The 26,317-nt window shown below is 41.9% G+C and overlaps 2 protein-coding genes across 4 annotated transcripts in view; both read right to left on the reverse strand.

Moving 5' to 3' along the window:
- LOC123520619 (neural-cadherin-like) overlaps window positions 1-23,630 on the reverse strand; it is a 49,533-nt gene extending 25,903 nt beyond the window's left edge. The window contains 5 exon segments of the mRNA XM_045283063.1: window positions 28-174; window positions 1,729-1,792; window positions 1,794-1,902; window positions 6,681-6,914; window positions 23,385-23,630. Coding sequence (XP_045138998.1) covers window positions 28-174; window positions 1,729-1,792; window positions 1,794-1,902; window positions 6,681-6,914; window positions 23,385-23,610 — 780 coding nt within the window. The 5' untranslated portion in view covers window positions 23,611-23,630.
- Window positions 23,631-23,743: 113 nt separating this feature from the next.
- LOC123520620 overlaps window positions 23,744-26,317 on the reverse strand; it is a 462,153-nt gene continuing 459,579 nt past the window's right edge. For all 3 annotated transcript variants that reach the window (XM_045283064.1, XM_045283066.1, XM_045283065.1), the window contains 2 exons: window positions 25,870-26,013; window positions 23,744-24,643 (listed from right to left, as the gene is read on the reverse strand). In XM_045283064.1, coding sequence (XP_045138999.1) covers window positions 23,753-24,643; window positions 25,870-26,013 — 1,035 coding nt within the window. In that variant the 3' untranslated portion in view covers window positions 23,744-23,752. The remainder of the gene's footprint in view (window positions 24,644-25,869; window positions 26,014-26,317) is intronic.

The following is a 26,317-nucleotide window of genomic DNA, read 5'->3' on the forward strand; positions in this document are numbered from 1 at the left end:
TCTCTCTCTCTCTCTCTCTGTCCTTACCTGGTCCGTCACCTGCACCTGAAATCTGAAGCCTCGCCGGTGACTCTCCAACTCATAATCCAGATTTTTGCGGGCGAAGAGTTGCCCCGCGGAACCCACAGAGCGCATCCCGAAGTTCTCCCACCCGCGGCCGCTCCTTGGCACTACCTGACGGGGCGATGCACAGATAGATAGATAGTGGATGAATAAATAGATGGATGGAAAGACAGATAAAGGAAGAAGGTAGGATGGATATGATAGAGGAATAGATTGAAATGAAGAAAAAGTAGATGAAGATAGATAGGTGGATGGATAAATAAATGGATAGAAAGATAGATAAATATAAAGGACATATACAACGGATATACATATAGAAAGGAAGTGACTGATACGGAGATAAATGAGTAGGTAAGATAGATAGGTGGCTGGATAAAAAGGATGGTTAGAAAGAGACAAATAGGAAGGAAGATAAGGCGGATATGTAAAGAGATGGGGTGGATAAAAAAGATGGTTAGGAAGAGACAAATAGGAAGGAAGATATGGTGGATATATAGAGAGAAGAAACTGGAAAGGAGATCAATAAGTAGATAGAGAGATAGTTGATAGATGAATGAATGAATGAATGAATGAATGAATGGATGGATGGATAGATAGATACAAAGGTTAATGAAAGGTTATAGAGGTAAATAAGATAATAAATAAGTATACAGATAATAAGGAATGTTGATAGATAAAATAAATGTTCTGTTGATCATACTTAAGAAGGAAGATAATTTTATTCTTCTACAGTAGTGAAACAAAAAAAATATTGAGCAATCTGTGTGTGTGTGTGTGTGTGTGTGTGTGTGTGTGTGTGTGTGTGTGTGTGTGTGTGTGTGTGTGTGTGTGTGTGTGTGTGTGTGTGTGTGTGTGTGTGTGTGTGTGTGTGTGTGTGTGTGTGTCTCTCTCTCTCTCTAAATATTGGTTACACATAATTTAAGATACTTTACTACCTAAGGACTGTAAAGAACCTCAAGGCTGATGTGTGTGGTCTCTCTCTCTCTCTCTCTCTCTCTCTCTCTCTCTCTCTCTCTCTCTCTCTCTCTCTCTCTCGCTACATATCTTTTCAAAATGGAAATATTGGCGCATTAAGATTAAGTCGTCTCATTATCATTAAATTTTCAGAGTTTTAATCCATTACAAACACTGAACTGTTTCGTTTATCACTGATTTATCTCAGATACCGTGAATTTATTATGTATGCATTGTTTTTTTTTTCCTAACACACACACACACACACACACACACACACACACACACTCTCTCTCTCTCTCTCTCTCTAAGGCATACAAACAAACATTCAACGTTTGTTATTTTACTTTTCTTCACACTCACTCTCCCATTCTCTTTCCCCTCACTTGGACTCTTACCTCTTTTAGCCTCTCTTTCTTTTCCTTCCATTCCCTTCCCCTTGTAACACTCGAATTCTTACTGCCTTCTTCCTCCTTCCTCCCTCTTTATTGTCCTCGTTTCCTTGCCCCCAACGTCTATTCTCTCTCTCTCTCTCTCTCTCTCTCTCTGACAATAATTCTTTTCTTTGATTTTTGCATGTTCAATCAATCATGCATTCATTTTATCATTCATTCAGTAAGTTAGTCAATCAATCAATAAATCATTCAGTCAGTCAGTCAGTCAATCAGTCAACCAAGCAGGTAATCCACCAGTCAGTCCATGCACACTCACCCTGTACAGGAAGGCATTGCGTGCGTCTCTATCCGCCGCGGTTAGCTCCAGCAGGGTGGTTGTGGGGCGGACCCTCAGGAGGCGTCTCGTCCACTTCTAGCTCCCAGTGGCGGCGGGCAAGGCGGGGAGGGTTGTCGTTCTCGTCCATCACGCGCACCACCACCGTCCCCGTGCCTGAGAGAGAGGGAGAGGGCAGGTGAAGTGTGGGTGAGGATATTTTGCAACACCCTAGAACACGTTTGGCAGCGGCTGAGTGTCCTGTGAGCGATGATCCCTGTGGTTGGAAAGATTTAGCTCTCTCGCTGCGTGTGTTCTCAAGAGGAAGGTGAGGTGGAATAACTTAAAGGTTTGAAATAGTGTTAAAAGAAATGAGTATTGTTTTTAAAGGACTGATTATTTCTGAATGAATTTATCTGGGCCACTTAGCGAGGCAGAGAAAATCAAGAGTACTGTAATATGTAACTGAAGGTTAGTTGCTTGAGAGGTTGTTGTAGTTTTCCTTTTTATAGTACGGAGTGCTTGGTATGCCACACTAAAATTATTTAGGTCTTCCGGTGTGTTCTCAAGGGAAGGGAGACTAACACTGATATAAAGAGAATTTCGCTAAGGGATTTGAAATACTGCGGCGTAACATAATATTTTTTTTTCTAAGGAATGATCGTAATTCTAGACTGATATGAATGATGCCACTCGGTGGGCCCTTGAGGGGAAGGAGACCAAAGCAACTAAAGGCTAACTCTCGTGAAAAAGAAATTAAAGGTATTGTGTTCTAGGAGAATTGGAAGGTTTCCGAGGAATGAATGTTATCCTAAAGTGGAATTGCTCGTGACATTTGGCGTATCCATGAGGAAAAAAGAGGCGAAGAATGCAAATCTAAGTTAAGTACCTTTAATTCTTGGAATTTAAAATACAATGTTGGAATGAAAGTTATTAGAGGTGTGTGAGAAGTTACCGGTATTCCACGCTGAAATTACTCCAGTCACTCTGCGTGTTCGTGTTCTCATGGGAGGGAGAAAAATTATATTCATGATTTAATTTGTGGAGATATTGCAAAAAATGTGCAAAAGTTTTCAAAAGAACGACCGCTCTTTTAGGCAGAAAATATTTGCGTCATGTGGCGTGTTCGTGTGCACAGAGGAAGGTAACAAAGAATAATAAGAAGCTTAATAATTCATGGAAGGAGTAATGGAATAGAATGTATTGAGGTGACGTGCTTCGATGAGTTTTCGTTATTCTGTACTAAGGAATTTTTAGGTTACCTGGCGCGTTCTTGTCTGAAGTAAAGGAGAATAAGCACAGGTATAATTTTGAAGAGGAAGGTTTCAAGGCACATATAATTCTTGACTACAGCTTTCGATCCTGTTCTGGAAGAGGCATATCAAGGTACTTTTATTATTTTCTTTAGTTGTTTTGTTGCTCTTGGCCGGTGCCTAAAAAAAAAAAAAAATCTGAATCTGAATATTGTGATGCTCGTATTCTTTAACTAACATTGCACTTTTTTTTTTTTTTTTTTTTTTAAGGGAGGAAGCAATCATGAATGAAGAAGTATTTGTGGAGAGATTCAGAATATCATGATAAACAGATGCCTTCACTGATGGAAGATTTCTTTTCAACACTACAAAGATTAACTAACTGGACATTTTCACAGTCACGAGGAAAGACAACGAAGAATGATTAAAGAGGTATTTGTGGGGAATACCAGAATACCTTGATCCCCCCTTTTTTTTTATCCCTTTTTCTTGGTTTACTCTCTTGGACCTGCAAGGGGACTGGCAACTTAGTGGGCCTTTATTTTCGTTTCGTATTGCCCTTGGTCAGCTTTCTATTACACAAAACAACAACAACTAGATGCCTTCACTGATGGACAATCTCTATTCAACACTATAATGATTAACTTAATTCAACGTCTTTTTTTCGCAATCACAGGGAAAACAACAACTAGAACAACAACAACAGCGAAGAATAACTGAAAAGAAAAAGAGAAAAAAATTGTAGAATACTGATATGTAATATGATAGTTTTCCTACAGTACTCTTTAACACTTCACTGTGTGTGTGTGTGTGTGTGTGTGTGTGTGTGTGTGTGTGTGTGTGTGTGTGTGTGTGTGTGTGTGTGTGTGTGTGTTTGCATTATCAAAGGCAAGGACAGCTCAAAGCGAAAGAAAGACGGGAACAGTTTCAGGTATAAGTACTCCACGCGGAGAGATTGAAGATACTGAACCGGAGTGAAATTAATCTCTACGCTGAAGGAAAACAGATTTACAACCACTTAATTCGACTCTATCCCGCCACTACTCATACTTCCCGCGCCGCCGTGACGTGCTTTGCTTCTCCCGGGATTGCCTGATAAAAAATGCAGGTACGTGTTTGCGAAATGAGAGTGATAGTAATGCTCATGATGGTGATGATGAAGCGTATCGCAGTAAACAAACATAACACTACATCGTATTCTGTATCGTGTTGGTGGTTTGCTGCTCCCATTATTCATAGAGGAACATGAACACAAAGGATGATCATGCGAAAAGAAGGACACGTGAGATAATACGTGTGGGACGATGGGAAAAAAAAGTAGTAGTAGTAGTAGTAGTAGTAGTAGTAGTAGTAGTAGTAGTAGTAGTAGTAGTAGTAGTAGTATCATTATTGCTATCGTTGTTGTTGTTGTTGTTACTATTATTATCTTTGTTGTTATCAATTACTGATGTTCGAACACAAGATTTATTGCACTACAGATAGACGAACTTTCACCAGACTTCCTTCCCCCCGCACCCACATCCCCAGACACAGACACAGACACACACACACACCCACACACACACACACACACACACACACACACACACACACACACACACACACACACACACACACACACACACACACACACACACACACACAAATCTCAGCAATAACAAGAACGATAATAATAGTATCAATAACAACAACGACGACAAAATAATAATAATAACAACAACAATAATAATAATAATAATAATAATAATAATAATAATAATAATAATAATAATAATAATAATAATAATAATAATAATAATAATAATAATAATAATAATAATAATAATAATAATAATAATAATAATAATAATAATAATAATAACAACAATAACAATAATAATAATAATAACAATAACAATAATAATAATAATAATAATAATAATAATAATAATAATAATAATAATAATAATAATAATAATAATAATAATAATAATGTGTGTGTGTGTGTGTGTGTGTGTGTGTGTGTGTGTGTGTGTGTGTGTGTGTGTGTGTGTGTGTGTGTGTGTGTGTGTGTGTGTGTGTGTGTGTGTGTGTGTGTGTGTGTGTGTGTGCATTCAAATTTTGCTTTGCCGCTCGTCATCAAATATTTTAAAAGTTCATGTTTACTTAAAATTTTGAATGTTTCTGCTCCACATCACGTTTATTTGTCACAATAATAATAATTACATCAACGCATGGTCCTCGCTTTTACATTTTCCCTTTTTTTCCCCCTTTCCTTATTTTTATGTCCTTATTTGGCTGTCTTCGCCACGATAATCGGATTACCATATATTTTCGGTTCTCTCTCTCTCTCTCTCTCTCTCTCTCTCTCTCTCCAATATCTCAGTCGCCACAAGTCAGTCTGAAATCCCAGAATAATAATTTGACCAAGACCTTTTCATCCTTTTTGCTATACTATCATTTCATTCTTAGTTCACTCTTCCTTCTTTACTTTAGTTTTTTTTTATTTCTTTGTTCACTTTCCCATAATAATAAAAATACCATCATCACCTTTTCCTCCGTTTGTTACACCCATTCTTACATTCTTTCTTTGGTATTCTATGTTTAAATTCCCGTAACAGCAAAAACATCCAGCTGGTATTCATTCCTCTTATCTTTTTTCTTCTCTTTCCATACCATTCTCTTTGTTTTTGTTTAAATTCCTGTAACAACAATACAAACATCATTTCTTCCTCTAGTTGTGATTCCTCTCCTTAATCTTCCCTTGCCGTATAATTTTTTTTCCCCTTTATATTCCCATAACAACAACACAAACATCATATTTTCCTCCAGCTGTGATTCTTTCCCTTAATCTTTCCTTGTATCATTCGCTTCGTGTTCCCCGTCCCTCCCAGCGGTACAGAGGCGTCACAATAAGCGAGGCTCTGCAGGACCTCGCTACACTGTGTCCGTATCTAGCCACCGTGATCCCTGGGGCTGGCGGAACACAAACCCGATTGGGCGACACGCGAAGCAGACACAGTTACTGCAGAGACAAGATAGAGATCAGGGCGGGAATCCGACAGTCCCGCCTCAGGCCTTCTGGGAGGAGATTCACTCTGGAGGCACGAGAAACAAAAGGAATTCAATGTTTGCGTATTTGAAAATAAGAATGATCTCTTCACGGAATGTTGTTTGGTGTACCTTCAGAGTTTAAATATTATTGTTATTGTTATTGTTGTTATTACTATTATCATCCTCTGTTGTTCTTGTTGTTGTTGTCTGAGTCGTTTGTGTTGGTGCTTCTGTGATGGGCAGGGTAAGAGGAAAGCAACGACAACAACGAGGACGACATTAACAACGACGCCAACAACCGCCGTCATCACCACCACTAGCACCATCGTCATAGCTACTACATCAACACCAATACCAAGAGTGATTACTGCTACTACTACTATTACTACCACTACTACTACTACTACTACTACTACCACTACTATGTACTACGACTACGTACTGCTTTTGCCCATACCAATAACAACACCACTATAATTTTTCGTACTATTAGTGCTAAAGCTACAAATGTTACGACTACTACTACTACGTCTACTACTACTACTACTACTACTACTATAACAACTACTACTGTTACTGACATTATTTAAATCACTATATCTCGTCACGCCTCACCGTCACTACCACGATCACCACCACCACCTCCACCACATCTTCCAGAACACTTACCCTTGAGGCCTCCCCCGTCAGCGGCCACGACCTGCAGGCGGTACTCGGGCGTGGTCTCCCTGTCCAGGCAGCAGCGCGCCGTTCTCACCAGACCGGTGTCGGACTCCATGCTGAAGATGGCAGCGCCGGAAGCTTCGTCCACCACGTTCTTCTCGATGGCGTAGGTGAGCCTCGCGTTGCTGCCGTCCGTGGCGTCATCTGCGTCCCAGGCCGACACCACCACCACTGCCGCCCCTGCAACACACACCGGGGCATACTGTCAGTCTCACTTCATGACGTGCTAACTGTGACGCCTCAGTAGTGCAAGGAGGGAAGGAACACAGATGGAATGATAAGAAAAAAGGGGAGGAATCATAAACAGAGAAAAATGCGATGCCGTGACAAACTAAACAGAGAAAAACAGAGAGGATGATACGAGAAAGGCTAAAAAAGGGGAGCATATCACATAAGAAGAAAAATGTTACGGATGCTAAGAATAAAATGGAACCGTCAAGATTACCTTTTAAAGACAATAGTGAAATACAGGGTGACCCCAAAAAACAGAACCCATAATTTTTTTTATTACTTCTACAAAAATAAAGCAAAATAATTCAAATTTTGTACACTCGAACTTCTGTCTGTGTATGATTATGCCCAAAAGTTTCAGTAATCTAGGATGCTTTGCACAAAAGTTATGGTCTCTCCAGAATATGTTCCAGTTGACCTCCTCGGCGTTGGAGACAGACTAGCAACCGTTGCGCAAAATTGTCAATCACTCGCATGCACTCCTCTCTGGGGATTTCCCTGATTTTTACTGCAATTGCAGCCTTGAGCTCACCAATTGTTTGAGGATTGTTCTGATACACATGGTCGTTCAGATATCCCCACAGATAAAAATCAGGGGGATTCAAGTCCGGTGAATGAGGTGCCCACTCGACGTCACACTTCCTGCTGATCAGCCTTTCCTGAAATCGCTCTCTCAGCCAGTCAAGAGTGTGATTTCATGTGTGGGGGGTCGCCCCATCTTGCTGGAACCACTGGTCATCTCGATCAGTCCCTCTGCGACGTCCGAGTGATGCCCAGAACTTCCTCAGCACTGCCACATAACGTTCCTTATTCACCGTTTGAGCCCTCTCATTTTCGTCTTCAAACCAATACGGACTGATTATGCCATGTTTGGATGACCCCCCAAAAAAAAGAAATTCTCTGGGGAAATCCCCAGAGGAGTGCATGCAAGTGATTGACAATTTTGCGCAACAGTTGCTAGTCTGTCTGCGTTATTATTAATTTTTTATCTCAGTGACAAGGAGGAAAGAACCAGGCCGCACACCGCACACTTCGCAGCGGAGTTGGAAGAATACTATTCCCCCAACTATCGTAAAAGGAACGAGGGGATTTGGAAACCCTCCTCTGTATTTTTATTCCCACAATGAGACAGGGCTTGTGCGGCTATTTCCTTTTTACGACAGCTGTCACTCTAATATATATATATATATATATATATATATATATATATATATATATATATATATATATATATATAAATATGTATGTATATATATTACGTATGTGTGCATTTGTGTATATAATATCATGTGTGTATGTATGCATGTATGTATGTATTTACGTGGGTGCGTGTATATATATATATATATATATATATATATATATATATATATATATATATATATATATATATATATATATATATATATATACTATATAAACACTGTGTGTGTGTGTGTGTGTGTGTGTGTGTGTGTGTGTGTGTGTGTGTGTGTGTGTGTGTGTGTGTGTGTGTGTGTGTGTGTGTGTGTGTGTGTGTGTGTGTGTGTGTGTGTGTGTGTGTGTGTGTGTGTGTGTGTGTGTGAAATATAATAACACGCTGCAACTGCAAAAACACTCTAAAATAATAACATTAAAATAACACCGTTGTCAACACGTGTCGGCAACCAGCAGGCAGGCCGGCAGGCAGGCAGGCGGTGCTGGGCTCAATAACTCGCCGAGACTCAGACGGTTTGCTCAGTTCATGTTTGCTTGAATGACGCACTGATTGGACGCACCTTCACTCTCACTTTTCTCTGAGTTTTCATAATTCAAGATAGAGTGATTTTCTTGGAATATCTTTTTCCACTTGATAGTATCTAGTAATTACAACGTTTTTCATTAATTCTAAGACCTGATATCTTGCCCTGCTATGAGGGTTACAAATGTGAATGTAAAGCAGCAGCTGTTTAGGGAAGCACAGCCGCCACTGCTATAAGTCACGCCAGGATGTTATGCGCGTCACCACCACCAGGGGCAGGAGGGAGGCTTAGGCGTGATGCACCGCCTCCTCCCTACTCTTGGGAAAGATCTCGCACCAAGACAATGACATACTAAGACTGCGGCAGTAGGTCGAGGCGTTATGTTATTGTATATACGAGCAGCATACTATTTTACTTCAATCTGTCCTGCTCCTGACTATCAGTGTGTGTGTGTGTGTGTGTGTGTGTGTGTGTGTGTGTGTGTGTGTGTGTGTGTGTGTGTGTGTGTGTGTGTGTGTGTGTGTGTGTGTGTGTGTGTGTGTGTGTGTGTGTGTGTGTGTGTGCACGCTGACGGCCCACCTCATTTAATGTGTAGCAGGCGAGGTTAGTAATACTCAGAATCTTATACACTATTATCATTTCTGTATTATACTGTACGTGCGTTATGTAGTCTCCGTGTTCCTCGCTCCAAGCCGTCTTATATGAGGCGGGATTTCAGCGAGGCAACACCGGGCAGCGAAGCAGCAGGTCACCAGAGAAGCTTTCAATACAGATGTTCAATACAAGTTGACCTCCAATCAACAGTACCTGACGATATCTGTATTCAATACCACAAAACTATTTACCCTTAATCGCCCAACACTGGCCAGTTGTCGCCAAGATACACAGGGAACAACCATTGCCGTTTATATTTAATTACATATGCAACGTGCGTCACAATAAAAGTAAGAAAGAGCTGTTTCGGTACTTCAGACTATATGGAATACGCAGCTTCTTTTTTTTTTATTCAGATTAATTTTGTTTTTTTTCTGCATCCGTGAGGAATAACAAGTAAAAAAATAATAATTCGTGTCTTTTCTTCGAGATAACTTTTCTTTACTCGATACTAAATGTAAAGAAAAACATTTCTTTAAAAATGCAATCAAACCCAGAGGTAAATCTCGAATGTACATGTAATTCACCCATGACATTCCAGCATCCTCTCACGCACCTGTCTAACTATTAGAAGACACACAAGACACAACAGACCCAGCATGAGGATAATAGATAGCAGTACCAGGAATGACAGTGGCGACAGAAGTAATGAAGCTGATCAACTCCAGCAACAAGCAACACAATACTGACACGATGCTGCTATAATAATGCATAATGATAGCACGGAAGCCCTCTAGGCAAGCTGAGGGTATCGACACACACACACACACACACACACACACACACACACACACACAGAAAAAAAGTGCTTATTATATATATATATATATATATATATATATATATATATATATATATATATATATATATATATATATATATATATATATATATATATATATATATATACACACACACACACACACACACACACACACACACACACACACACACACACACACACACACACACACACACACACACACACACACACACACACACACACACACACACACACACACACACACACACACACACACACACAGGAAGTGTCGCAAATCATGATAAAAAAAAAAAAAAAATATATATATATATATATATATATATATATATATATATATATATATATATATATATATATATATATATATATATATATATATATATATATATATATATATAGAATATAAAGATAATAACAACAACATTAATAATGATAATAACGACAGCAGCAGCACACCACCACCACCAGCATCACTACCAACAACAGGAAAAATAACAGCAACAACAACAACAACAACAACAATAATAATAGTGATGATAATAATAATAATAATAATAATAATAATAATAATAATAATAATAATAATAATAATAATAATAATAATAACAACAGTGAAAGGAGACACGCAGAACTCACACACACACACACACACACACACACACACACACACACACACACACACACACACACACACACACACACACACACACACGTTGAATAATTTCATCACTTATTCATTTGCGACTCTGAATATTATTCATAAAGATTATTATTCATATAGAAACATACATTAATTTTGGACAGCGGCAAAAACAAAAATAGCAATAAAAAAAACCTAATATTTTTTCTAATCCAGGTAAAAATACAAAAAGCTGCTCATTTTTTTTCCAACAACCAACGTAAAGCAAAATAATATATGACTGATTTGGTCAATATTTTCTGAACACTGGAACTCCAAGCGATACGTGGTAGTTACTCTTTCTGGCGACAACCAACCATTCAGAACACCACTGCCGGGGAATACTGTCAGTCTCACTTCATGACGTGCTAACTGTGACGCCTCAGTAGTGCAAGGAGGGAAGGAACACAGATGGAATGATAAGAAAAAAGGGGAGGAATCACAAACAGAGGAAAATGTGATGCCGTGACAAACTAAACAGAGAAAAACAGAGAGGATGATACGAGAAAGGCTAAAAACTACAAACATTTAGAACACAAACATGAACGCTACATCACCCAATCAGGGCTTTTAATAGAGTGTAGAGGGTAAATAGTGTTTTCCAAGTGTGCTTTCCTGATTTTCAAATGTTTCACTATCTTATCACGACTATTCTGAGCAGTTTCTAAAGGAAGTTTGTGGTGTTTTCAAAGGTAATCAGGGGAAGCCTTCTGAAATGCTCCATCGTCTTAATTCGAAAGCTTTTAACTGAAGTTCAATAGTTTCCAAGGGTGTGTTCATAGCTGTAAAAATTCAGACAAAAAAAATAATAAAAAAAATGGGGAGAGAAGGGAATAATATATCTCAATAATAACAGTATAAATTGAAATAGCTTGCGAGAGAGAGAGAGAGAGAGAGAGAGAGAGAGAGAGAGAGAGAGAGAGAGAGAGAGAGAGAGAGAGAGAGAGAGAGAGAGAGAGAGAGAGAGAGAGAGAGAGAGAGAGAGAGAGAGAGAGAGAGAGAGAGAGAGAGAGAGAATATGACAAACACAAACCAGACACTAAAATAAAATAAAAGCACCAACTGATAACACATTATAGAGAAAAAAAATATAAATAAAGCAAAAATATAAAGATACAAAACTAATCTTAACGAACACATAAACACCGATACAAAACTAAATAATAATAACATCGACACACACACACACACACACACACACACACACACACACACACACACACACACACACACACACACACACACACACTTAACACGCTTAACACGCCTAACACCTCACACACACACACACACACACACACACACACACACACACACACACACACACACACACACACACACAGAGCGTCAAAATGCAGGTGAAGCAATGCCGAATGACTCCTGACGCAGCAGTAGGGACACGAGCACCAGTCTCTCTCTCTCTCTCTCTCTCTCTCTCTCTCTCTCTCTCTCTCTCTTGCCTCTGCTTAATTCCCTCATTTCCCATCACGATCTAATCTTATCCTCCAGCTCTTCCCGGATTGTGCTCTCGCTTCTCCTCCTCTCCTCTCTCCTATTTCTCTCACTCTCCTTCTCCTTCTCCTCTTGTCAATTCTTCCTCTTTCTCTTCTGCCTCACTTCCCTCTTCCTTATCTCCTCTTATGTTTAAAACTCCTAAATTCTTTCTTCATTTCTTTTTTACATTGTCTTCTTGTTCATGAGCCATCCTCTCTCTCTCTCTCTCTCTCTCTCTCTCTCTCTCTCTCTCTCTCTCTCTCTCTCTCTCTCTCTCTCTCTCTCTCTCTTCTCTCTCTCTCTCTCTCTCTTCCTTCTTTCCTAATTTTTCTCCATCTTCTCTTTCCTTCTTTCCTTTCTACCTTCTTTCTCCTTCGTCTCCTCATCTCCACTCTTCTTTCCATTCTCTTTATTTTTCTTTCTGTTCCTTGTTTCCTTTTCATTCCATAATCCATTCTTTCTTGTTCCTCTCTTTCCTCTTTCCATCTTTTGTAATCCCTTCCTTCTCTCTCTCTCTCTCTCTCTCTCTCTCTCTCTCTCTCTCTCTCTCTCTCTCTCTCTCCATAATTCTTTCTTTCCTTCTAATTTCTTTCTCACCTTTCTAATCTTTTCCCTTTCCTCTCCCTTCTTTTCCTCCTTTTTCTCTCTCATAATCTTTTCTCCTTCCAGTCCTTTCTTTCCTTCTCTTTCATCTCCTTGCCTCTCTTTCCTTCTTTATAAATATTGCCTTATCTTCCTTCCTTCCTTCTATTTATCCACTTTCTATTTATCTTTTTGTCTACCCTTCCTTCTCTCTCTCTCTCTCTCTCTCTCTCTCTCTCTCTCTCTCTCTCTCTCTCTCTCTCTACGTCTCTGGCCTTCCTTGTTTCCTCCCTAATCATCCCTCGCAGGTTAATTACAAATCAAATACAGCCTGGCAAAGTTTATATACCTGAGTCGTGTGATCTCCCCTTTCCCCTTTGGACACAGAACGCGGAGCCGTGACTGTCGACTGCTCACACACACACACACACACACACACACACACACACACACACACACACACACACACACACACACACACACACACACAGTACCTGATAATAATAATAGTGCAGTACTTACGATAATGATGCTGAAAATTGTAATGATGATAGTGATAATAATGATGATAATGATGGTCTGTATGTAAACAATATACTTCTACTACTACTACTACTAGAAGAAGAAGAAGAAGAAGAAGAAGAAGAAGAAGAAGAAGAAGAAGAAGAAGAAGAAGAAGAAGAAGAAGAAGAAGAAGAAGAAGAAGAAGAATAAGAATAAGAATAAATAATAATAATAAGAAGAAAAAATAAGAAGTACAAGGAGAAAAAAAATATTACTACAACCACCACCACCATCACCACCACCACAACAACAACAATAACAACAACAACAACAATAACAACAACCACAACAACAACAACAATTACAACAATTACTATTACTACAACAAATACTACACCTACATTTCAAACACTGCCCCCCCTCGCCCCCAGCTGAGAGTACCAATAAGATGCAGTACTCGCACACGCATTGACATCAAATCATATACAGCAGCCGGCGAGTTTGATGAGAACAGGAGACTGACAGGGAAGGTTTATAGCGTTACGTCTACTCCACATCCGGTGCTTCATGGCTGACCAGTTAGCATTAGTAGTTTAGTCAGTTCAGTGCCATGACACGTTTTCATATTTATTCTGCTTACTATTTGGTGATTTTCTACAGCTTCAGATACTTATGTTGGGATTAAAATAGTGAAGACTCTGGCCATTAATCTTCTCATCTCCATAGACCTTTCCTAATGTAAATAAAATCATCCAATCATACCCAAACTCATGCTAAAAAATGTGTTCCAGTACTGAAGAGGATAATCCATTCACTGCTATCCACATTCTTATCCTACCAATACCTGAACTGCGTCTATCTATTTCCTTGCAAACGTTACTTGATTATTAGTTAAGGGAGGTAAGGGAAACGTCAAAACGATAATGATAAATATGAATAAACATCGCGATGAAACACAATTGCACTCGGCGAATATATGTTACTAAATTATACTTCAAAGTTTATACAATTGAAAGTAATGGAAAACGTCGAAGTAACAAAAATGAACACGAATGATCATAATAGTGTGTAAGAAATATCATGATTTAAACACTTGAATCGGGACATTCAGTGTTGCAATACGTAATACAGATACACATGAAGCATTTCTGAACATCACAGCCCTTTTGGCACTAGAACAGACTCGCAATCCAAGTAATTAATGTGAAGACTACAGTTGATGCGTGTATAATTAATGAAGGATTCTATAAGGACTTCACGTGACACAGTACGTACTTCCTTGAACTTTCCATTTATCTCAATAGGAATTAAATGTAAAGCTCTCATTTATTAGAACTTGACCATCCACGGATCCAGGACTTATCTCGTAAACTGTACATGGTGTTTACGTGTTCATTAAGGACTCTGTGGCTTTACAACGCTCATGTCTCTCTAAACTTTTTCCTTTCATTTCAGTCCATGGAGGTTTCAAATATTTGATCACTCCTTTCGTTGCTTGTAGTGTCTTTCAAATCAAGAGTTTTAGAACTTACATATTAAAGAATTTCAATATTATAACTGTTAACGCTTTCACTGGGGGTTCCGTGGCCTCATAATGCTGTACAAGTCTTTCTGATCCTTTCTCTTCATTGTTAAAACTCAATATCGGAATCTTTAACACTTATTTCACTGAGAATTCTTTGGCTTCAAAACGGTGTACATGTCTTCCTGAACCCTTCTTTTCACTTTAGGACTTACATGGTAATATGAGAACCGTTAACCCTTCCACTGGTCTTCGGCACATCTTTCTTTAACCCCTTCAGTACCATGGCGCGTTTCCATATTCATTCTGGTTACTATTTGGTGATTTTGTACAGCTTCAGAAAAATGACGTGGGTTAAAATAATTAAGACAGTGGCTATTAATCTTCTGACCTCCATAGACCCTTCCTAATGCCAATAAAATGGTCTAATCATACGCAAAACTCATGGTAAAAATGCGTCCCAGTACTGAAAGGGTTAATTCCTTACTACTATGAGACATCACTCCTTGTGCTATCTTCACCTTCAAACATTACACTGCCTGGAAATTACTAAAGCCATTCTTATTTTACCACTTCCTTTCCTGTCCATGCTTCAAAAAATTCCAAACATTTGCTCTCAGTGTAGTGCATAGTGAGACACCCTGCCTTGGTTGTTAACTTGGAAACTTTAGAAATTAGTGGAGATCGTAAAGGTGTCATAAAAAGGAAAAAAAAAAAGTAGTAAATGCATCTAGGTATTTTCCTGCACTTTTCTTCAGGCCTTATACGAGTTCCTACATATCTTTACGAGAGAACGTCAACTCACATAACCTAACAACGGCGTGCATGTGACATTATTTTTGCTCCCCCCTCACCACTTTTAGAAGACTGGCTTTCTTATACTCCTTGACGCAGCACTGACATAATTTCTCGCCGCATTTATTTTGCCGGACTAAGCCTGACTCAATTTGTATACATGAATAGCAGAGAGAGAGAGCGGAGGGCCAGGATTGGCACATTATTGCCTCCACGACTCCGAAGGTACGTAACCACAGCCAGAATTTAACCTAATGATGATGATGATGATGATGATGATGATGATGATGAGGAGGAGGAGGAGGAGGAGGAGGAGGAGGAGGAGGAGGAGGAGGAGGAGCTAAAAAAGAAAGGGTGAATGAAATAAAACGATAATGCAGAAGCGAATTGAATGACGATAATGCAGAAGTGAATTGAGAGAAGAGAGAGAGAGAGAGAGAGAGAGAGAGAGAGAGAGAGAGAGAGAGAGAGAGAGAGACTGAGAGAGAGAACAGAATAGAGACTACCACTCCTTTCTTTCTCTCTCTCTCTCTCTCTCTCTCTCTCTCTCTCTCTCTCTCTCTCTCTCTCTCTCTTCTATACACATGAAAAAAAAGAAAATGGCGGTAAAAAAGTGAAAAGCCCAACACTTTCCTATCAGTGTGATTCGTTTCTGATAAATATAAATCGCACGCCGTTGATAAAAATGATCCTAACTTTTATTTCTCACTCACTGGGTTCGACCACACATCGCTTGTCAGTCTCCCTCCCCCCCCCTCTCTCTCTCTCTCTGTCTCTCTCTCTGCGTGTGTGTGAAAAAAAAAGTAGGAAATGACGAGCGTTCCATTTAATAGTGCCTTCCATAAGTAGTAGTAGTAGTAGTAGTAGTAGTAGTAGTAGTAGTAGTAGTAGTAGTAGTAGTAGTAGTAGTAAAGTAAAGTAAAAGTAGTAATGGCAGTGGGAGAAAAATAAGGGTAGTGGTAATCGTAATAGTAGTAGTGACACCGATAACAATAGTCAATGTTGGTGCTGGGTAATGGCTGCGGTCGGGATAGTAGGAATAGAGGTAGTGCAAATAGTAGCAGTGGTATCAAAATAGGTCAGGAACCCTTGCCTTATCCCAACAAATTAGGTGATTATGCTGGCTCAGGTGCAACTCATATTTTTTGCCAGGTAGGGGAAGAACGCGGATGACGAGGACGAGGACGAGGAAGAGGAAGAAGAGGAAGATTAGGAGAAAGGGACAGGAGGGGTGAGATTAGAAGATAAAAGATGAGAAGAAGGAGGAGGAGGAGGAGGAGGAGGAGGAGGAGGAGGAGGAGGAGGAGGAGGAGGAGGAGGAGGAGGAGGAGTAAGCCATCTCATCGTCTCAAGAACATGAAGGTAACGAGTACGTAAAGTTGTCTTCTGAAGAGAGAGAGAGAGAGAGAGAGAGAGAGAGAGAGAGAGAGAGAGAGAGAGAGAGAGAGAGAGAGAGAGAGAGAGAGAGAGAGAGAGAGAGAGAGAGAGAGAGAGAGAGAGAGAGAGAGAGAGAGAGAGAGAGAGAGAGAGAGAGAGAGAGAGAGAGAGAGAGAGAGAGAATGGAGGCTGAGGAGTAAGTGCGAGAGGAGAGGTGAGTTGTAAGGCACTCCTACAAGATAGGATGCTTGAGAGGAGGAGGAGGAGGAGGAGGAGGAGGAGGAGGAGGAGGAGGAGGAGGAGGAGGAGGAGGAGGAGGAGGAGGAGGAGGAGGAGGAGAGATTAATTGGGTCAAACACGTTCCATAGAATTTTCATCGAGATGCAAAATATATTCATTTGAAAGACTTGTTAGAGTGAGTGTATGTATGATCCTGAGACACCCTCTCTCTCTCTCTCTCTCTCTCTCTCTCTCTCTCTATGGTATATGCATATGTATGATAATCTTATACATGCATCTTGTGGGTGGCGAAATATGTATACCTCCACGTTTCCTCCTCCTCCTCCTCCTCCTCCTCCTATTCCTTGTATAATCTTATCTTCTCCCAGACCCAAATGCAACCTCCCAAGCTCCTCCTCTCCCTCTCCCTCCCCCTTCCCCCTCCCTCTCCCTCTCTCCTCCACACACTGGCTTCCTCCTGCAAATCCTTCCTTCCCTCGTTGCATATTCTTTCTTCACGCCTCTCTGTCTCCTCCGTCATCCCTTATTTTCTTTCGACTTCACACCTCAGTCACCTTAATAGTCTCTCCCTCCTCCTTTTTCTTGCCCTCCTCCTCCTTCCTTCTCCTTCTCCTCCTCCTCCTCCTCCTCCTCCAAGAAGCTTTATCTTACTCTTACCCTCTCACCTCCATTACCTCACTGTCTTCCTCCTCCTCCTCCTCCTCCAGCTCTTTCTCTTTCACCTACTCTTCCTGCTCTTCCTCCTCTTCTTATCCTTACTTGCTTTATCCTCTTCCTCCTCCTCCTCCTTTTCCTCCACCTGGATTACCTTACTTTCTCCTCCTCTTTCCGTCTCACGTTACCCTCTCCCTCTCTTCTTCTCCTCCACCTGTATTATCTCACTTTCTCACTCAAGCTCCTCTTTCTTTACCACCACCACCACTGCCACCTTCTCCTCCTCCTCCTCCTTCTACGTAATCTCGGTAATAAATAAGAGCTGTCAACGTGGCATCACAGAATATTAGATTATTAACCGGCTCAATTCTTTTTTGCAGGTGAGATTTGGGCAAAGAAAAAGGCGAGTAAGATGGAAGAGGAGGAGGAGGAGGAGGAGGAGAAATGCAATGAGGTAATAAAGGCACGTTAGCTATTCTGTTATAAGACGTACGATAGTTTTACAACGATGTACGAAATTTTACACAGCTTCACACTGACGTACGCATCATACACGTACGCCAACCCACCTACGCTGTCCTTGCATTGCTGAAGCTGAACAAACAATGCTGTATTAATGAAGTGGATGGAGAAGGAGAGAAGGCGTAAAGAGAATACAAAATAGATGAATGCAGTATGGAAAGCACAGGGGCGATGGGTAATACAAACAGATAAGAAAATACACAACAATACACACGTTGAATAATGATCACAAAGGAGAGACAAAGAGCGCATCTAAACGTGCAAATCTGAAATCCTAAGCGTACGTGTGAGAGAAAATAGGGGAAAATAGAGGAAATGAAAAGAACTGAAGCTGGTGTGACAAAGGACACCCATAAACAAAACAAAACAAAACGAAACATAACAAAAACCTTCCCACACACACACACACAAAAAAAAAAAAAAAAAAAAAGGGAAAGAAAATAGTAGAAACGGGAGAGATAAAAGGTAAACGAAACTTGAAAGCGAAAATACACACAAAGACATAGAAAAGAAATACAAAAAACAGGGCAACAAAAAATAGATACACACAAAAGAAATAGAGGAACAAAAGCATGATTTCTGGTATACATGCACACATGACGATAACATTGCATGAAAATAACAACTACACACACACACACACACACACACACACAAAGAACGGATATAAAAACAACAGTAGCAGGAGCAGCAGCAGCAAGAGCAACAGCAGCAGCTCCCCACGGTAAAATACAACGAATGAATAAATACCAAAGGGAAAATGCACACACACACACACACACACACACACACACACACACACACACACACACACACACACACACACACACACACACACACACAGCCACCTCTTAACTACGCAAAGCTCAACAAACAAGTTCCCTCGTTGAGAGAGAGAGAGAGAGAGAGAGAGAGAGAGAGAGAGAGAGAGAGAGAGAGAGATTCTTCTTCCACTCATACACATTATCTCGTAGACAACAAACAGGAACAGCAAGTGCGAGTGATTTTCGTGGCAGTGGTGGTGAAGCATTCAGGGGCACGCCAGGGTGGTGCTTGTCCCTAAGAGCCGAGTGGTGTTGGGATGCCGCGGTGGTGTAGTGAGGTGTGTCCGCCGCCCACGACAACACACAGAAATTATTCACCCCGTAATGCTATGCTTGTACCATCTACGTGTATCCTGTGCTGCGTAATGGTCGTTCTTTCTTTTTTGTACACTTTTTATTTGTAGAAGTGGGTAGAATGGTAAAAAAAATAATAAATAAATACGTAAATAAAAAGAATAAATAGTAATGATAATGAAAGTCAGTTAATTCATCCAGTATTGTAAGGAGAAATGTCGGTAAAGTTTGTCTTGTTTGTAGTATCAAAATCTACCGCCGCGCTGAAAAAGAGAACTGGAAAACAAGAACAAAAACTATTTAATTCAATGATTTGAGGAAATTCAGCTAAACTTTTAACTATTTGTACTATGAAAACCTAACGACGCGTAGTCCACGGTTAATTTTTTACAGTTCTCGTTTGCCAAGTGGGGGGGGGAAAATAACAAAAAAAAAAAAAAAAAAAAAAAAAAGTTAATTTGTCCGACACAGTGAGGGAAATTTTGCTAAACCTCCAATTACTCGTAGTGTTTAAACCGAGACTTAACTAAACTTCATTTTGTACCTATCACGGTTGGGAAAAGAGAACAAGGACAGTAAATGAAAATCAGATTTATCCAATACTGTGTAGGAACATTTTGCCACACTCCAAATTTTGTTACTTGATATTTTTATATATTCAGCTCTTGCTACGTGACGGAAAATGGAAAACAATTTATCCAGTGCCGCGAAGAAATGCTCACTAGACCATCTTTATATCCAAGTCCAGTTTTGGTTATTTCTTTCCACTAAAAAGTATTAAGAACTCTGGTAATAGAAAATAAACTCACTTCCAAAGAATGCGAAGAATTTAGTAGATGATCTTCTTTCTGTCTGTGTCTGAATCTAGTGTTATCTTCAATACTTCCTTCTGTATTCTGTGCCCACCCAAGAAATAGTGACAAATAGAAACAAACAACCCAAATGTCCCAACATCAAAACGAAATATTTACTGTTGCTCGTGTCTAGCTCTGGCTTATCTGTTATATTCAATTCTTATATTTTCTTCCGTCGAGCGGAAGAAAAATATAAAAATATAAGTGAAGCCCCCAAACATTCGAAGATCGTTTGATAAAAATATACGAAAACGTTTGACAAACTTCCTCCAGAAAAGAACGTTTGGCGAGGAAGCACACAAGCAAGTTTATTTCAGTCAGTCTTTCCTGGAGAAAATCTGGAGGCCACAGAAGGGAAGGTTCAGCTTCAACTGTGCGGCGGCGCCCTCCTCTCAGTGGCTCCTAACTTCACCATGTCCCTTGAATACTGAGGCGGCCTGAGGCATTCCCTACCGAGTGTGATCTGCCTGAGAGAGAGAGAGAGAGAGAGAGAGAGAGAGAGAGAGAGAGAGAGAGAGAGAGAGAGAGAGAGAGAGAGAGAGAGAGAGAGAGAGAGAGAGAGAGAGAGAGAGAGAGAGAGAGAGAGAGAGAGAGAGAGAGAGAGAGAGAGAGAGAGAGAGAGAGAGAGAGAGAGAGAGAGAGAGAGAGAGAGAGAGAGAGAGAGAGAGAGAGAGAGAGAGAGAGAGAGAGAGAGAGAGAGAGAGAGAGAGAGAGAGAGAGAGAGAGAGAGAGAGAGAGAGAGAGAGAGAGAGAGAGAGAGAGAGAGAGAGAGAGAGAGAGAGAGAGAGAGAGAGAGAGAGAGAGAGAGAGAGAGAGAGAGAGAGAGAGAGAGTAAGGTAATTTAACAGACAGAACATCAACTATCCAAGGGAAAAAAAGAAGAAGCAAACAGTAGAATAGAGACCTAATCAGGCAAAGAGACAGCCAGACACACACACACACACACACACACACACACACACACACACCACCTTACCAACCCACCAAAAGCAGACGAGTCACCAGAAATACCAGCCCACTCAAAAAAGGGGAGAGAAATTCCTTTTTACATAAGTCACTCCCAAAATCACAATGGTTTTCTCGGCACTTCCACTTGGCGGCCTCCCGTCTTGGTCGTCACGAGGAAATTTCTGGGTCAGCGATTTTCAGTCTGATTCGATTCGCTAAAAGGTCAACGAACGATCTGTGTGTGTGTGTGTGTGTGTGTGTGTGTGTGTGTGTGTGTGTGTGTGTGTGTGTGTGTGTGTGTGTATTTATCTAGTTGTAGTTTTACAGGATTACGCTCGTGTGGCTCCGTCTCCATATCTACATTTGTCCAACTTTTCTGAGAGAGAGAGAGAGAGAGAGAGAGAGAGAGAGAGAGAGAGAGAGAGAGAGAGAGAGAGAGAGAGAGAGAGAGAGAGAGAGAGAGAGAGAGAGAGAGAGAGAGAGAGAGAGAGAGAGAGAGAGAGAGAGAGAGAGAGAGAGAGAGAGAGAGAGAGAGAGAGAGAGAGAGAGAGAGAGAGACGTATAATACATTGACCCAGAAAAAATAAACCAGCACCGGAAAAGACGCAGAGCAAAAAAAAAAAAAAAAAAAACAGAAAAAAGAAAAAGATAAGCAAGAAAACAGAAAAAACAAAAACACCTACAAGAAACATTTGGCACCACTAACTTCCTGGATGGGTGAGGAAACAACACCGACACAACACTGCCGAGGATTTGTTAGGCAGGGAAGCGTGGGACGGTGGTGAGCAAACAGGATAAAACAAGAGAGAGAGAGAGAGAGAGAGAGAGAGAGAGAGAGAGAGAGAGAGAGAGAGAGAGAGAGAGAGAGAGAGAGAGAGAGAGAGAGAGAGAGAGAGAGAGAGAGAGAGAGAGAGAGAGAGAGAGAGAGAGAGAGAGAGAGAGAGAGAGAGAGAGAGAGAGAGAGAGAGAGAGAGAGAGAGAGAGAGAGAGAGAGAGAGAGAGAGAGAGAGAGAGAGAGAGAGAGAGAGAGAGAGCCATGTCAAATCCATTGCCAAGAAAGCCTCTCACAGGATCTCCGCTCTCAGAAGGATCGCCAGTTTCCTCGACAGGAAGGGAGACTGCTGCTGTACAAGGCACAGGTGCGGCCCCACCTTGAGTACGCAGCTCTCTCCTGGATGTCCTGTGCCGCCACACACAGAAGGAGACTGGACAGCATCCAACGCCGCGCCATACGGCTAGTAGATGCTGCAATACCACCTCACCCAGAGCCTGAGCGTCCCCTTGATTCACTGGAACACCGCAGAGATGTGGCGGCAATCGTAGTGTTCCATAAGGCACAGGTGCAAAGAGTGCCACATCTGGCAGGGCTGCGTCATCCTCTGAGAGTCACCGCACGGAGCACGAGAACGGTGCTCAATGGTGGTGACGCCGTAGAGGTGCCGCGATCCCACGGGTGTCAGCATCAACGCACCTTCGCAGGACGCGTCTCCAGGATGTGGAACTTGTTCACGGCCGCGGTGCCTCACGTCCAGGAGATGAACACACACAGTGTCAAACTGATGGCACATAAGTGGAGACAGACACTGCCAACTCCTCTGACACTCTTTGTGACGTGACACTCAGTGTAGTGCAGTGCGTGAATAGTGCTAGTGAAGTGAAAAGAACAGTGCTCCATTTACATGCTGACCATCTTGTATATTTTCTATTTTTAAGTCTTGTAAATATTGTAGAGAAATAGATTGTAGTACCCTTAGAATAGGTAGCACACGACAGTGCGCCTTTGGGTACATGTTCTTCTGTATAAATTATGTTTAAATAAAAAAAAAAAAAAAAGAGAGAGAGAGAGAGAGAGAGAGAGAGAGAGAGAGAGAGAGAGAGAGAGAGAGAGAGAGAGAGAGAGAGAGAGAGAGAGAGAGAGAGAGAGAGAGACTCATGCATGATAAATAAAGGCAAAACACAAGGCACACTCACCCGCGGCGCCGTTCTCTTGCACGTGGCCGATCATGGTGGCGTTGGGGAAGACCGGGGCGTTGTCGTTGATGTCCTTCACCACCACCGTCACTTCGGTCTCTACCATGTGCACGCGCCGCTCCCTGCCTTTATCTCCTTCAACGCCATCATACTCGTAGGGCATTACTGTTACGTCCTCGCACTCGTAATCTTCAGTCAGAATGTCCCCCAAGGACGCGAATGTCATTTCATTGGCGTCTCGGGATATTCTGACGCTCCTGCTGTCTCCCGAAGAAGATCCGGCAGTGTAAGAGGCGTCAGGAGACTCGGAAACACTGTCCGAAAAATGGATAAACGAATCTTCTTCCTTCTCGCCTTTAGTAAATGTTTCAGGGACGTACTGGCGAGGGGGCGATCGCGTTCTCAGTTCCCTCTCTGGGCCGAGGCTTTCCGGGGTTTCGCATTTTCTTTTGTCCTCTCCACATCTGCGCTGTGTGACGGGAACGTTCTGTCACCTCGCCCTCAGCCCTCGTGCCATGTTGAACGCCGCGGGAGCCAGGAGTGTGACGGCGGCCCCAGGGAGGCGGGGAAGGCTGCTTTGTGCGCTTGTATGCGGTTGGCTTCTCAGAATGTGATATAACAGCTTCTGTTGTTCTGCCACTGCCGTCGGCTGGCGTGGGTCGCTGTTCATGGTCTTTTATGCCCTGCAAATGAGGCGCTGGCGTGAAGGTATCGGAGGCGTCTTTCAATCTCATTTGCGAATCGAGTGGAACCCTTCCATACCTGCTGTCCTGCTCTGCTGCGCCGCCCTGCTCGTCGCCACTGTCTCTCTGGTCTTCAGGCACACTTTGAGTTTTGCATTTGGTCTCAGCGGTTGGATGGCGCTTCTCAGTCCTTGGTCTGTCAGCACCATTCATACTTGGTGCAATACTTAGTTTGTATTGCGTCACCAAGCCGAATATTTGTGTCTTGGATTCTGCTTTCGGTGGTGATGCATGGCGCTCTTCTCTGGCGCCTCTGTCTCTGACGCCAGTGGCGGCCACACCTGCAACCTCAGGATAGACCCCGCCATCCTCCCAGCCTCTCAACGCCTCCTCGGCAGCGTCAGGGAGCAGCTGGGGCTCTTGACGACCCCAAGACGCCTGCCGGTGTGGGTGGGACGGGGAGTAATGGCGTGGGAAGGTAGGAGAGTTCTGGTCATCTCCCCACCACTGTCCATCCCGCACCTCCACCCTCAGCCGCCACACGCCCCTCCCCTGCGGCGGATCCCTGTCCAGTGCCTGCATCGCCGCCAGGAGGAAACCAAAGATTAAGACACAATAAGGGACAGTCTTCCCTGAAACACTGCAATGAGCGATGACTGCTAGTTCGATCCAGTGAAAATGGAATTCCCTTCCAGCCACAAAACGGTCATGTCTCCAGTGTCAAGGAAAACAATACTTCTCCACCAAACACCTCTCAGCAAGTGACGCTGCCCTCAAGTCTCTCACCCCTCATCGCACAGGGAAGTACCGGGCGCCTCCACCACTCCGCCACTCTGACCTTAATTCCTCCCAAACCCAAAGCTGTCATCCACGTACTACCAGCAAGTGATAAATATTAAATTGCACCCAGATTATAATTGCAGTTTTCTAGATAATTAACAAGGCCGAATTAAATTTTTATCAACAGATTTTTATTACCGGAGCTGTTGTGAATAAATATCCAAAAGACATTGACATAATTTACGGATCAGATATTCACTACATTGCGCGTGGATGGCAGGAAAGAGAATTCACATTGCCTACAGACCATTTCGTCCTCTTGATCGACGAAACGAGACACAGGAGCAGGAACGAGCACCACCACTCACAGCTGATGCAATGAAGACAACAGTGACGCAAGAATATTCACTGAACCATGACTACTTCACCGTATGTCTTAATTCAATAATGCCAAAGATATTACTGAGAGAGAGAGAGAGAGAGAGAGAGAGAGAGAGAGAGAGAGAGAGAGAGAGAGAGAGAGAGAGAGAGAGAGTATACAGTAGAATAAAAAGGACACAAAAATATCAGAGGAATAGTGGAAGGAAAGGAATGAAGAAGAGTGATGTAGGAGAGGCGAAAGGAGGAGAGGAAGGAATAGAGTGAGGGATAATGGAGTGGACAAGGCAAGGTGAGGGGAAAGGGGAAGGCAAGCCTGAGGGAGAGGGACCGAGGGACGAGGCGAGGGAGAGTAAGAGGAGCCAGAATAGGAGATGAGGGGAGAGGGAGACTGAGAATTGAAAGTGTGAGGGTGGATCACAAAGTGTGTGTGTGTGTGTGTGTGTGTGTGTGTGTGTGTGTGTGTGTGTGTGTGTGTGTGTGTGTGTGTGTGTGTGTGTGTGTGTGTGTGTGTGTGTGTGTGTGTGAGTAAACATGCAAAATGAAGGGCTGAGAATTTTCCAGAGAGAGAGAGAGAGAGAGAGAGAGAGAGAGAGAGAGAGAGAGAGAGAGTAGGATAACACCAGTAGCATCGTTCTAATCACCCTCAGCTGGATCAGGTCTCCGGTGCGGGCGTGAACGGTGAAGAAGGCCTCCCCGCTGCCCTCCTCCTGCTCCTCCACGCCGTCCCCAGTCACGTGGAAAACCAGCCTCCCTTCGTCAAGTAAGTCCGCGTCCACCGCCTCCACCTGCCGGCACATCTTCAGTACTACACTTTCTCCTTTGTGTGGTGTCATGTGTGTCTTATACAGTTGTGTTTCTTGATGTGGCGTTTTGTTACTCAAGAATATCAGGAAGTGTATTGTGTTCATTTTTATTATGCTAAGCTGGTGAAAAAAAAGAGTATTGATTTTATAACAAATTAGATAAACTACTGAATCTATAAACATTAAAAAAAAAAATATCTTCCGTGAACTATTTAGAAATTTTGTAGAATATGATGTCTCTATTGGAAAGTGTGTTTTGTCTTTTAGGTATCATTCGAACAAGGTA

This window comes from Portunus trituberculatus, chromosome 47, assembly GCF_017591435.1.
Source record: "Portunus trituberculatus isolate SZX2019 chromosome 47, ASM1759143v1, whole genome shotgun sequence".
Taxonomy (NCBI): domain Eukaryota; kingdom Metazoa; phylum Arthropoda; class Malacostraca; order Decapoda; family Portunidae; genus Portunus; species Portunus trituberculatus.